A 13,994-nucleotide genomic window follows, 5' to 3' on the forward strand; every position below is an offset into this window, starting at 1 on the left:
TTCTTACATATCCTCACCAGCATGAACTGTTACTTGCTTTATTAATCTTAGTTATTCTGACAGGTCTAAGAAGGAGTTTCAAAGGTTTGAATTACATTTCCCTGATGGCTAGGATGGATGTTGAACATAGAAGTGTTTCTCAGCCATTTGAATTTTCTCTTTTAAGAATTCTTTGTTTAGATTTGTGCCCCATTTTTTAACTGGGATATTTGTATTTTTGAAATGAAGTTTTATGAGTATATTTTGGATGTTAGTCCTCTATGAGATATATACTTGGTGAAAAACTTCCTGTTTGGTAGGCTGCTGCTTTGTTGGAATGACGGTGCCCTCTGCCATACAGAAGCTTTTTAGTTTTTTTTTTTTTTCTGTTTTTTTAAGTTGTTTATTTTTATTATTGTTGTTGTTATTAATTATTGATTTCCTGCCTGTGCTCTTGGTGTTCTGTTTAGGGAGTCTTTTTGTATGCCAATTAGTTCAACGCTATTCTACTTTTTCTTCTCTTAGGTTCAATGTACCTGGTTTTATGTTGAGGTCTTTGATCCATTTGGAGTTGAGTTTTGTGCAGAGTGATAGATATGGGCCTATTTGTAGTCTTCTACATGCAGACATTCAGTTTGACCAACAACATTTGTTGTAGATGCTGTCTTTGTTTCAGTGTTTATTTCTGGCTTCTTTATCAAGAATCAGGTGTATGTGGATCTATGTACTGGTCTTCAAGTCTATTCCATTGATTATCTTGTCTGTTTTTATACCGATACTATGCTGGTTTTATTACTATACCTTTGTCGTAATAGCTTGAAATCAGAACCCATGAGACTTTCTGAAGTTCTTTTATTGTTCAGGATTGTTTTAACAATTCTAGGTTTTTGTGTTTCCATATGAAGTTAAGAATTGCTTTTTCAAGATCTATGAAGAATTGTGTTGAAGTCTTGACGAGAATTGCACTGAGTCTGTAGATTGCTTTTGGTGAGATCTTTATTATGTTGGTTTAACCAATCCATGAGCATGGGAGATTTTTGTCATCTTCTGGTATATTTTATTTTTTGATTCAAAGCCTTGACCTTTTTAATCATACAACTCTTTTTATTGCTATTTGATATTAGATACATTTATTTTATTGATTTAGGTGCTTGTATTTTTTAATATACACTCCTGCTTTAGATCTTTATGTTTGTTGTTTTTGTAGTTAGCCTTGTTCTAAATTCACTGCTATTATCATCTCTCTTTTCTGTATATTTCTTTTTTTATTAGATATTTTCTTTATATACATTTCAAATGCTATCCTGAAAGTCCCCTATACCCTTCCCCCACTCTGCTCCTCTACCCGCCCACTCCCTCTTCTTGGCCCTGGCATTCCCCTGTACTGGGGCATATAAAATTTGCAAGACCAAGGGGCCTCTCTTCCCAGTGATGGCTGACTAGGCCATCTTCTGCTACAAATGCAGCTAGAGACAGGAGCTCCGGGGGTACTGGTTAGTTCATATTGTTGTTCCACCTATAGGGTTGCAGATTTCTTTAGCTCCTTGAGTACTTTCTCTTGCTCCTCCATTAGGGGCCCTGTGTTCCATCCAATAGCTGATTGTGAGCATCCACTTCTGTATTTGCCAGGCACCAGCATAGCCTCACAAGAGACAGCTATATAAGGGTCCCTTCAGCAAAATCTTTCTGGCATTAGTAGTAGTGTCTAGGTTTGGTGGCTGATTATGGGATGAATCCCCAGTTGGGGGAGTCTCTGAATAAATAGTCCATTTGTCTTTCCCTATCACTGTCTGTCTTATTCTTTTAAGATGGTATTTTACCAAGTCTGGAGTTCACAATTTTTGTTTTTTGTTTTTTGTTTTTGTTTTTCGAGACAGGGTCTCTCTGTATAGCCCTGGCTGTCCTGGAACTCACTTTGTAGACCAAGCTGACCTCGAACTCAGAAATCCACCTGCCTCTTGCCTCCCGAGTGCTGGGATTAAAGGCGTGGCCACCATGCCGAGCGAGTTCACAGTTTTTAGCTAGACTGTCTGACTAGCAGACCTGGAAATCCTCCTGTTTCTATCTCTGTCTCTCCTGTCTAACGTTCCCCACCCCCAAGACACACACAACAATCTGGGATTACATGCATATGTGTATACACATGACTTTTCATGTGGATGCTATAGATCTGAACTTGGCTCATCATGTTTGCACAAGTCCTTTACACAGTGATCCATCTCTCTCCAGCCCCAAATGTCCAATTCTTGACCTGTACTTAGGCACATGTTAAACATTCTCATTCTGTCTGTGTGTGTGTGTGTGTGTGTGTGTGTGTGTGTGTGTGTGTGTGTGTTGTTTTTGGGTTTTTTTTTTCTCTCGTTTCCTCAAACTTCTCAAAATGATCTGCCCTCTTCTTTTTACTCTGGTTAATTTTGTGATTATATATTTTATACCCTGATTACCTGTTTAATATGCTAATTTGTACCACTTAATATCATTTGTGGTATCATTTTAAGTATAAATTTTTTGAGCACTTAATTCATTCATAAATACCACTTCACTGAGTCCAAATCATACTGCCTGTGTGTGTGTGTGTGTGTGTGTGTGTGTGTGTGTGTGTGTGTGTGAGCGCGCGCGCACGCGCGCGTGCACAGATAAGTGTATATGAACATTTCCCTAAAGGAAACTGACTCTTTTTCCTTTACAACTCTTCAATTGTAAATAGCTCTTCAGCTAAAGATGAGGACCCCTTTGTTCCTTCCCTCTTCATACCAGCAAACATAGCAACTACGAGATAAAAACTGAAATTTTTGTCATGTGCATATGAGAGTGTTTTACCTCTTGTCCTTACAACTTTTCTGCCTGTTCTCTCACCTTGAACAGTGTGAGAGCCTTTTCAAGAGGTGGACTTGTTGATGGTGTCTCTTTAAAGACAGGGTTTTTTGAAGCTCAGCTAGCTTTGAGTTCATTATGTAGTCGAGGATGACCTTACTGATTCTTCTCCCTTTGCTTTCCAAGTGCTGGGATTACATGTGTTAGCTACGATAGTAGTCCTAGTCCTTCTTTGTCTGTTCTTAATCGTTGTTTACATTTGCAGTTTCTTACCCATTTTCCTCATAGCAACTCTGTATTCTGTTTCATAGCTGTAGTCTCTTAAATATAAATCTGTTACTTCGGGATTTTAGTGACACTCATAGGGGCATGCTGTATATTTATTAGATACTTGTTGAGATTCTGTTGTATTTTAATTTCTAAGATTTCCAAGGGCCTGATTTGAGGTAATCCCTTTCCTGTAGCATAGAATGACTTTAATTGTACTTCAGCCAGGAGCTGGTGGGTATTTATACTGAGAATTGCATAGCTTTGTTCTATAACTCTTTATATGTAATCGTGTCAGGCGCCAGCTAAACAACTCAGCGGGTCAGAACACTTGCTTCCAAGCCTGAAAACCTAAATTTCACCCCTGGGACCCAAATGATGGAAGGAGAGAATTAACTTCTGAAAGTTTTCCCCTGACCTTCATATATGCTCCGTGGCTTAAACCCTTCAACACACAAATGTACATAAAATAAATAAATGTAAAACAGTGTTGTTGTTGTTGTTGTTGTTTTAAGATTTATTCATTTATTTATTTTATGAGTACGTTGTAGCGGTCTTCAGACACACCAGAAGAGGATATCAGATCCCATTACAAGCCGGGTGTGGTGGCGCACCCCTTTAATCCTAGCACTCGGGAGGCAGAGGCAGGCTGATTTCTGAGTTCGAGGCTAGCCTGGTCTACAAAGTGAGTTCCAGGACAGCCAGGGCTATACAAAGAAACCCTGTCTTGGGGAAAAAAAAAAAAACAGATCGTATTACAGATGGTTGTAAGCCACCATGTGGTTGCTGGGAATTGAACTCAGGACTTCTGGAAGAGCAGTCAGTGCTCTTAATTGCCGAGCCATCTCTCCAGCCAGTAAAACAATATGTTTATTACAAGTTTTCTTTAAGACTATGCTATAAATTTCAGTTCAGAAATACTTAAAAGGGTTTGGGTTTTTTTTTTTTTTTTCGGTTTTTGGTTGGTTTTTTTTTGTTTGTTTGTTTTGTTTTGTTTTGCTGTTTCCTGCATATTTTGCACTCAATTGTTGCTGTGTTTGCAGTTTTCATAGAAACTATTTTTTTATATTAAGATGCCTTTTAATTTTTTCTTAAAATTTTATTGTAAGATTTAAATTTACATAATGAGAACTAATGAAAGATGGAAGGTATAAAATGAGATTAAATGGAAATAGTAAAAATTATAAAAATGTGTAAAAACAAAGCAGCACAATTTTTAAGTTAGTTTTACTAATCTTTGTGTACTCAAATCTGTTTATCTTGTTGCTGTTTTAAAGCAGACATGCAGCTCATGCTAGCCTGGAGCTCAAACCCATGGCAGCTTTGAACTCTAGTTCTATCTGCCTCTGCCTCCAATAAATTATAGATACATACCAACACATCTGGGTTGGATTTTCTATTTTTAAAAGTTTAGGGGGAAGAGGACAGAGGGAGGAAGGTAGAGAGAAGGAGAGAGCGAGAACACAGATTGTGTTTGTATACATAGATGGGCATGTTTGTATCACAGTGCCTGCATGGAAGTCAGAGGAATGTTTCAAGTGTTAATCCTTGTCTTCTGCATTGTTCAAAGCAGAGCACCCCTCCTCCCTTATTTATTCATTTGAGAATTATATATCTAAATGCAATATATTTTAATCCTGTCTGTCCCCACTGATTCACAACTTTCCCTTGATTTAACACTTTTTCCTCCCCAATTTATAGCACCTTATATATGTTTTTAACATATATAACCTGCCCTGTCTAATTGGTGCTGAGGCAGGTCTCTGCTGTTTGCCATTATAAATACCAGGTTAGCTGGCCTATGAGCTTCCTGTCTTTACTGCTCATCTTGCTCTAGGACCTTTTGAATGGGTTGTGGAGATTCCAACTCAGATTCTTATGCTTGCAACTCAGGTGTTTTACCTACTGCACTATCTCCTTGGCCATGTTTTCTTTTCAAAAGAATTTTTTATCTGTATATGTGTGCTTGTATGGGTTTATGTGCATCTCTTACACACTGGTGCCTGTAGATGCCCTTCGAAGTGGAATTCTAGGCAATTGTGAGCCATGTGATGCTGGGGACCAAACCTAGACCCTTTCCATGAGTAGTTTGTGTTCTAAACCCCCGAACCATCTGTCTAGCTCCAATTTCTATTTAAAAAGAAAAAAAAAATCATCCTATAGATATGCAGTTTTGCCATTTCTCACAAACTTGTTTAATGGAGGGAGAAAGCTATCTGTTAGGTATCTGATAAACAATTTTACTTTTAGAGATCTATTTCTGTAGATTTTTTTGTTTATTCCTTATAAATGATTAGAGTTTTATTTCTTTGCCTTGGACATTTCTAAGATCTTTTTAACTGTCAGTATAGTATTTAATTTTGATTTTTTTTTTCATTTTTACTTTTACTACACGGCAAACTATGATTAGATAGAAAACTGTGAAAGGAAGCCAAGTGATAAAATATTATTTTCTGAATTTTGTAGGACAGATGAAAAGGACTAAATGTGCTGACATTGATGTTGAGACTCCTGATTCCATTCTGGTTAATACTAATCTTCGAGCACTGATCAACAAGCACACCTTTTCAGTTCTTCCTGGAGACTGCCAGCAGCGCCTGCTTTTGTTGCTTCCAGAGGTGGATCGACAGGTGTGTCACTTTAAGCATAAACAATCCTATAACTGAAAGAGTCTTCTGTTTTTATCATTATCCTCATATATTCTAAGCTGTACTCAGACTATGCAGCTGAGGATGTCTTATATGTACTCTTAGATTTACTTCCTGAGGGGATTACAGGTCTGTCGCCATGTTAAGTGTGTGAGTGTGCGTGCGTACAAAAACCCAGGACTTTATGTGTGATGGTCAAGTATTCCATTAACTGAGTTACATGCCTAGTTCTCAAGACTTGAGTTGGAAGCCAGCCTGGTCTACAGAGAGTATTTCAGTACAGCCAGGACTACATAGAGCCTCTTCAAAAACAAACAAATAAAAAATATATCGTTTTATGTATTCCTATAAAAGTATGATATTAATAGTACTGTTGTGTTACTTTCCTTGGAAATATCTGAACAAGGTACAACCAATGATCAGGGAATGGTTCCACCCAAGTTTAGTTTAGTGAGTTTATTAACTAACATTACTTTACAGGACTTTGGAGCTGGATTGCAAGAAAATCTCCCCTGGTATTGTTGATGACTCAAAAACTGTATCCCTAGAGCTCCTTATCCAATGAGCAGTCAGCTCGTCCAGCTGGGGAGTGTGCTGCTTCAGATATGGGCACACCACCATCTCTCTCTCTCTCTCTCTCTCTCTCTCTCACACACACACACACACACACACACACACTTGTAAGTTTTATGAGCCTCTAGACAGTTGGCATTCAACCTTCCTAATGTTATGACCTTTTAATAGTTCTTCATGTTATATGAGCATAAAATTATTTTCATTGCTACTTCATAGCTGTAATTTTGAGTATATAGATTATAATGTAAATAAATATATTTGGAGATAGAGGTTTGCCAAAGGGGTCATGACCCACAGGTTGAGACCCCCAAGTTGTGTCTCCTTTGAAGTGTCTTAGCAGTTGAGTTTTATAAAATAAACCTTATAAGGGAGTTGAACTCTCTTACTTTATTTTGATTAGAAAATAAGGCTGGAGATAAGAGACTGGTTGTAAGATGCTTGTCTAACATGCAAGGGTCGTAGTTTCAGTTCCTAGTGCTGTGATGAAAAAAGAAAGGGAGGGAGGAAAAACGTAATGAAAGGCCATTTTCTCCACTGGGAAAAATGGAGTTGGGGGGAAGGAGATGAGTGGAAAAAGAAAATTGAATGGTTTTCCTTTTGAGATACATACATCAATAGAGTCTAGCTCGAGAGCTTAGTTGTCTTGTTTTATTATTAACAGGATAGTACCTCAGTTAAGGCAGAAAGCTAAAAATGTGAAGTCAGATAAATATAGGCAACCAGAAGCATGTAGAACATAAAATACTAGTGATGATTAAGTATGTTACTTTTTCTTTGTTAAAAGAAATGCTTTCATCAAAGAAAATGGCTAGTTAAAGTTTTCTTCTCTGTGAAGAGGAAATGAGATCATTATTCTTTTTTTCTTTCTTTCTTTTTTGGTTTTTCGAGACTGGCTTTCTCTGTGTAGGCTGTCCTGGAACTCACTCTGTAGACCAGGCTGGCCTCGAACTCAGAAATCCACCTGCCTCTGCCTCCCGAGTACTGGGATTAAAGGCGTGCACCACCATGCCCAGCTCCATTATGGTTTTTCTAAGCTTGTTCTCTCAAATTTATTTTTATTTATGCCTATGTATATATCTGTGTGCATATATGCTGTGTTTACAAGTACCCACAGAGACCAGATGACGGTGTCAAAAGTTTCAAAAGCTGGAGTTGGAAGGAATTGTAGTTCCTTGCTATGGGTGCTAGGAACTACAAACTCAGGTCCTTTGGAACTGCTCTTAACTGTGTCACTCCAGCCCCTATTCACTTTCATAGATTCATTTTTATATACTTATATATTTGTTTGAGTTCTGCCAGGCCTGGTAGTAAGGCCTGAAATTTCATTTAACTTGAAGAGGAAGATAATGGGATTCCAAAAGAACAAAAAATTAAATTGGGTTAGGTTATATATACTTCCTGGTAACTAGAAGTCAAGGCAGGAGGATTGGGATTTCAAGACCTGAGCTACATGGGATCCTGTCTCAAAACAACAACAATAAAAAGAGGCAAGAGAGAACTTGAGTGAAGGACTCATTCAGTAAGCTGGTTGCCATGCAAGCATGGGGCACATCGTTCAGATCCAGAGCACTTACAAGCCAGGCAGGGTGATAGACCTGTAATCCCAATACTGGACAGAAAGAGACAGCAGTATTTCTGGGACTTGAGAGTCACCCATGCAGGACAAACTGAGGAACTCAGACTTAGTGAGGAACCCCATCTTAAAAATAAAATGAAGAGTGTTCGAGGAAGATATGATACCCCCCGCCACCCCCCCCCCAGACACACACTGTACACATGCACATACACAAAAGCAGCAAACAGACTGCCAAGGATGCAGTTGAGCAGAACACTTGCTTACCATGTGTGTGAGCTCATAGGTTTAGTCTCTTTCCTTTTTCATCCTTATTAAGACAGCATGAAAGGTGTCCATGCTTGATACTATTAATCCCAGCACTCTGGGAGCAGAAGCAGCAGATCTCTGTGAGTTTAAGCCTAGCTTGGTTTACAGTGTTCCAGGATAGTCAGGGCTGTTCTCCACCCACCCACACACACATTTTCCCTAGTGTATAATAATGGACTATATTGTTTAGTTTATAGTAAGATTCACAAGGTAGGCTGCACAAATCATTATAATTAATTGACTACAAAGTCACAGTAAAGTGTTTCTCATTCTGAAATCTGTTTTCTTATTTTGTTTATGAGACAGGGTTTCTCTGTGGAGCCTGTAATTTTCTATGAAGACTAGGTTGGCCTGGAACCCAGAGATCTCCCTGCCTCTGCTTTGAGAGTCCTGGGATTAAAGGTGTGCACTATCACACCTGCTTGAAGTCTGTATGCTATAAGACTTGCTTTGATGCCAGTTCCTTAATGCTTAGTGCTATAATCAGCACATGTGAAAGTGGATAATTCAGATAATTAGGTATTTTTCCAGCAGTAGGGACTAAAGGAGAAGTTTTCCTACTGACTTCATTCTCTACCTTATCTCTTCAAAATAGTTACTTTAGAGGTTACCCATCTAGTTAATTATTGGTAGCAGAAATAGGAGATTAAAGTTTCGGCATGATTTTTAAAGGACTTGGCTGATTTGATGGGGTACTCTCATTTGCATGTGTTCTTATGTCCTATTTTTTTGTGTTGTTCCACCCCTAAATACAAGTGTTGGGGAGTAGTAGTATATGAAACAACTCAGCCGCAGCAGGCTAATGCTGCTTTCTCAGAAGCACTCATGGCCTTCTGATAGAAGTTTGGAGTAGGTGGTTGTTTAAAGATAAATATTTTTAAATGTGTATGAGTGTTTAGCTATATATATGTGTGTGTGCTGTGCGTGTGTGCCTGGTGACTTAAGTGGCCACAAGAGTGCTCTGCATCCCCTGGAACTATATGGTGGTTATAAGCTGTCATGTGCTAGGATCCAAACCTGGGTCGTCTACAAGAGCTGAACATGCTCTTAACCACTACCCATCTCTGTCCATCTCTTGCCATGCGCAGTTTTAATGAAAGGGATGTTAAGAGTTTTCTAGTTCAATTTCCCATAAAGGCCAATCCTACGGGGGTTTAAAATTTGTTTGTGTGTGTTTTTTTTTTTAATAGGAAGCTAGTTGACCAGTATTGATAAGATAAAGTGAATGATACTGGGAAGAATTTTATTTAGGTTTCCGGAAAATGTGTCAATGTGGATAATGTTTGTAATGTTTAAGTTGAAAATATTGTAAACAAATATTTTTACATGATTTGAGTGGACCTTTCCCCATGTATTTTAAAGAAGAATTAATGTTTTTTTAAAAAATGAAGAGAGAAAATTCAAATTTAGATGTGTGTGTGGGTTTTTTTTTTTTTTTCATTTAAAATTTTTCGCATGGCCTGTGAGGTGATTTAGTGGGTAAACAGATTTTTAGGTAAGCCTGACAACCTGAATTCAACCCTAGGATTCAACATGACCTCCACACAAATGTCATTGCACATACACAAACAAATACAATAGCCCAGTGCCACGAACTACTCCCGGGACACACACACACACACACACCCCATCACTGTGGACTCTATCCTGGAGATACATCTCTAGGCACAAGAAAATGAGTTAAACCCTTTGTCAAAGCATTAAAAAAAAAACTTACTAGACAATGGACAGGAATGGGGGGTGGGCAGGGAAGGGATAATATCTGAGAGTATGCCTCACAGTCTGATAAAAATAAGTAGCCTAAAAGAAAACTAAGAAAGTGACACTTCACAAGACCACTGCAGAGTTACATGTTTAACAACCATGGAACAACAGCTAACAACACAGAGGCTCTAGGAAATCATCTACCGTTTCAAGGTTGACACAAAATTAAATTACAGGTTGATACTTGGTGGCAAGGAAAAGAGTATTGTATGTAAACATATTGCTTGTGGTTTTAGCACACTAATTATGTTTTATACTTGGAATGCAGTCCTTAGAAATAAAATCACTAGTACAGCTGGACAAGGTGACACACCTCTTTAATCCCAGCTCTCAGGAGGCAGACCTTTAAATCCAAGGACAGTCTGGAGTACATAGTCATACCCTATGTCAAACAGAGAAATAAAACAAAAAAGCACTAGTACATTCATCTCTGCCTGAATGTTTGTTGAAACTTTATTAATTATGGGGAAGTATTGGTAACAAAGTACGTAATTACCACTAGGAAACTAGTAAATTAATTGTAACACATTCATAAAATGATATAAAAATGCAGCAATTTCAAAGAAGCTAAATACATTTTAAAATGGAGTTGGAAGGTGAGAAAGGAAAATTGGTACACATGAAAAGATTTTTTTAAAGGAGAAAATGTTATTACATCTTTTTAAAGCAATAAAGAAGGAGTTAACTATGTTTTTATGGATAGATTGTACATACATTCTGTTAACATGAAGTGAACATTGTTGCATCTTTCCTTTTAACGGTTTTCCCTGGCTTGCTCTTTGATATAGGTTGGTCCAGATGGCCTGATGAAGTTGAATGGCTCAGCCCTTAACAATGAGTTCTTCACTTCTGCAGCCCAGGGCTGGAAGGAAAGGCTCTCAGAAGGTAAGTGTTCTGCCCTGTGGCTCCCAGGGTCTTAGTGCCTCTCACTGCATGAGATACTGGAATAGATTTCAAAGGTCAGGATTCTCTTAGAGAATGAATATGTATACATACACACACACACACACACATGGAATTTATTAGAATGGCTTACTGTGTTAAGTCTGGCAATAGCTGTCTACTAACAGAAGCTCCAAGAATCTAGTAGTTCAGTCTAGTAGTCTCAGCTGGTCATCAGTATATGCTAGAATCCAAAAGAAGTCGGCTGCAATGCCAGTGGATTAGTGGACTTGCCAGCAAGAGTAAGCAGCATCTATACCACTCCTGGTTGTATACCCAGAGTGTGCTCTAACATGTAATAAGGATACATGCTCCACTATGTTTATCTAAGGCATATTTATAATAGCTAGAAGCTGGAAACAGCCCAGATGTCCTTCAACAGAGGAATGGATATAGAAAATGTGGTACATTTACACTATGGAATACTATTTGGCTATTAAAAACAATGATTTAATGAAATTCTTAGGCAAATGAATGGAACTAGAAAATATCATCCTAAGTGAGGTAACCCAGTCACAAAAGAACATACATGATATGCAATCACTGATAAATGGATATTAGCCCAAAAGCCTGGAATAACCAAGATATAAATCATGGAGCACATGAATATCAAGAAGGAAGACAAAAGTGTGGATGCTTTGGTCCTTAGAAGCGGGAACAATGGTTGAACAAATATGGAGACAAACTGTGAAGCAGAGGTTGAAGGAAAGGCCATCCAGAAACTGCCCACCTGGGGATCCATCCCATATACAGTCACCAAACCCAAACACTATTGTGGATGCTAACAAGTGCTTGCTTAAAGGAGCCTGACATAGCTGTCTCCTGAGAGGCTCTGCCAGAGGCTGACGAATACGAAGGTGGATGCTCTCAGCCAACCGTTGCACTGAGCACAGGTTCCACAGTGGAATAGTTAGAGAAAAGCTGAAGGAGCTGGAGGGGTTTGCAACCCTATATGAAGAATAACAATGTCGACCAACCCGCCCCCCACAGAGCTCCCAGGGATGAAACCACTAACCAAAGAGTGCATATGGAGGGACCCTTGACTGTAGCAGCATTTGTACAGGAGGAAGACTTTATGGGGGGGGGGGGGCATCAGTGGGTGAAGAGGCCTTTTGGTCCTGTGAAGGCTTGATGCCCCAATGTAGGGAATGTGAGGGCTGGGAGGTGGGAGTGAGTGTGTGGGTGGGGGAACACCCTCATAGAAGCAGGTGGAGAGGGGATAGGATAGGGGGTTTCCAGTCAGGAAATTGGGAAAGAGGATAGCATTTGAAATGTAAGTAAATAAAATCTCCAGTGGTTTTTTTTTTTTTTAATTTTTTTTATTAGATATTTTCTTTATATACATTTATCCCAAAAGTCCCCTGTACCCTTTCCCCGCCCTGCTCCTCTACCCACCCACTCCCGCTTCTTGGCCCTGGCATTCCCCTGTACTGGGGTATATAAAGTTTGCCATAACAAGGGGCCTCTCTTCCCAGTGATGGCCGACAAGGCCATCTTCTGCTACATATGCAGCTAGATATACGAGCTCCTGGGAATACTGGTTAGTTCATACTGTTGTTCCACCTATAGGGTTCCGGAACCCTTCAGCTCCTTGGGTACTTTCTCTAGATTCTCCATTGGGGGCCCTGTGTTCCATTTTATAGATGACTGTTGGCATCCACTTCTGTATTTGCCAGGCACTGGCATAGCCTCATACGAGGCAGCTATATCAGGGCCCTTCAGCGAAATCTTTCTGGCATTGTGCAATAGTGTCTGGGTTTGGTGGCTGATTATATGATGTATCCCCGGGTTGGGTAATCTCTGGATAGTCCATCCTTTCGTCTTAGCTCCAAACTTTGTCTCTGAACTCCTTTCATGGGTATTTTGTTCCCTATTCTAAGGAGGAATGAAGTATCCACCCATTGGTCTTCCCTCTTCTTGATTTTCTTGTGTTTTGCAAATTGTATCTTGGGTATTCTAAGTTTCTGGGTTAATATCCACTTATCAGTGAGTGCATATCTAACGACTTCTTTTGTGATTGGGTTACCTCACTAAGGATGATATTCTCCAGATACATCCATTTGTCCAAGAATTTCATATCCATTGTTTTTAATAGCTGAGTAGTACTCCATTGTGTAAATGTACCACATTTTCTGTATCCATTCTTCTATTGGAGGACATCTGGGTTCTTTCCAGCTTCTGCCTATTATAAATAAGGCTTCTATGAACTTACTGGAGCATGTGTTCTTACTACCAGTTGGAACTTCTTCTGGGTATATGCCCAGTAGTACTATGGCATAGTAGTACTATGTCCAAGTTTCTGAGGAACCTCCAGACTGATTTCCGGAGTGGTTGTAAAAGCTTGCAATCCCACCAGCAGTGGAGGAGTGTTCCTCTTTCTCCACATCCTCGCCAGCATCTGCTGTCACCTGAATTTTTGATCTTAGCCATTCTGACTGGTGTGAGGTAGAATCTCAAGGTTGTTTTGATTTGCATTTCCCTGATGATTAAGGATGTTGAACATTTTTTAGGTGCTTCTCAGCCATTCAGTATTCCTCAGTTGAGAATTCTTTGTTTAGCTCTGAAACCCATTTTTTTTTTTTAAAGATTTATTTATTTATTATATGTAAGTACACTGTAGCTGTCTTCAGACACACCAGAAGAGGGAGTCATATCTTTTTACGGATGGTTGTGAGCCACCATGTGGTTGCTGGGATTTGAACTCAGGACCTTCCGAAGAGCAGTCAGTGCTCTTAACCACTGAGCCATCTCACCAGCCCCTGAAACCCATTTTTTAATGGGGTTATTTGAATTTCTGGAGTCCAGCTTCTTGAGCTCTTTGTATAAATTGGATATTAGTCCCCTATCAGCTTTAGGTTTGGTAAAAATCCTTTCCCAATCTGTCGGTGGCCTTTTTGTCTTATTGACGGTGTCTTTTGCCTTACAGAAGCTTTGCAGTTTTATGAGGTCCCATTTGTCAATTCTTGATCTTATAGCACAAGCCATTGCTGTTTTGTTTAGGAAATTTTCCTGTGTACCCATATCTTCGAGGCTTTTCTCCACTTTCTCCTCTACTAATTTCAGTGTCTCTGGTCTTATGTGGAGGTCTTTGATCCACTTAGACTTGAGCTTTGTACAAGGAG

At 39.2% G+C, this 13,994-nt stretch overlaps 1 protein-coding gene across 10 annotated transcripts in view; it reads left to right on the forward strand.

The window, feature by feature from the left end:
• The window catches only part of Asxl2 (additional sex combs like 2, transcriptional regulator), an 83,955-nt gene that overhangs the window by 52,062 nt on the left and 17,899 nt on the right, over positions 1-13,994 (forward strand). For all 10 annotated transcript variants that reach the window (XM_030246968.1, NM_001270988.1, NM_172421.5 and 7 more), the window contains 2 exons: positions 5,527-5,690; positions 10,719-10,815. In XM_030246968.1, coding sequence (XP_030102828.1) covers positions 5,527-5,690; positions 10,719-10,815 — 261 coding nt within the window. The remainder of the gene's footprint in view (positions 1-5,526; positions 5,691-10,718; positions 10,816-13,994) is intronic.

The sequence above is a fragment of the Mus musculus genome, chromosome 12 (assembly GCF_000001635.26).
Source record: "Mus musculus strain C57BL/6J chromosome 12, GRCm38.p6 C57BL/6J".
Classification (NCBI taxonomy): Eukaryota; Metazoa; Chordata; class Mammalia; order Rodentia; family Muridae; genus Mus; species Mus musculus.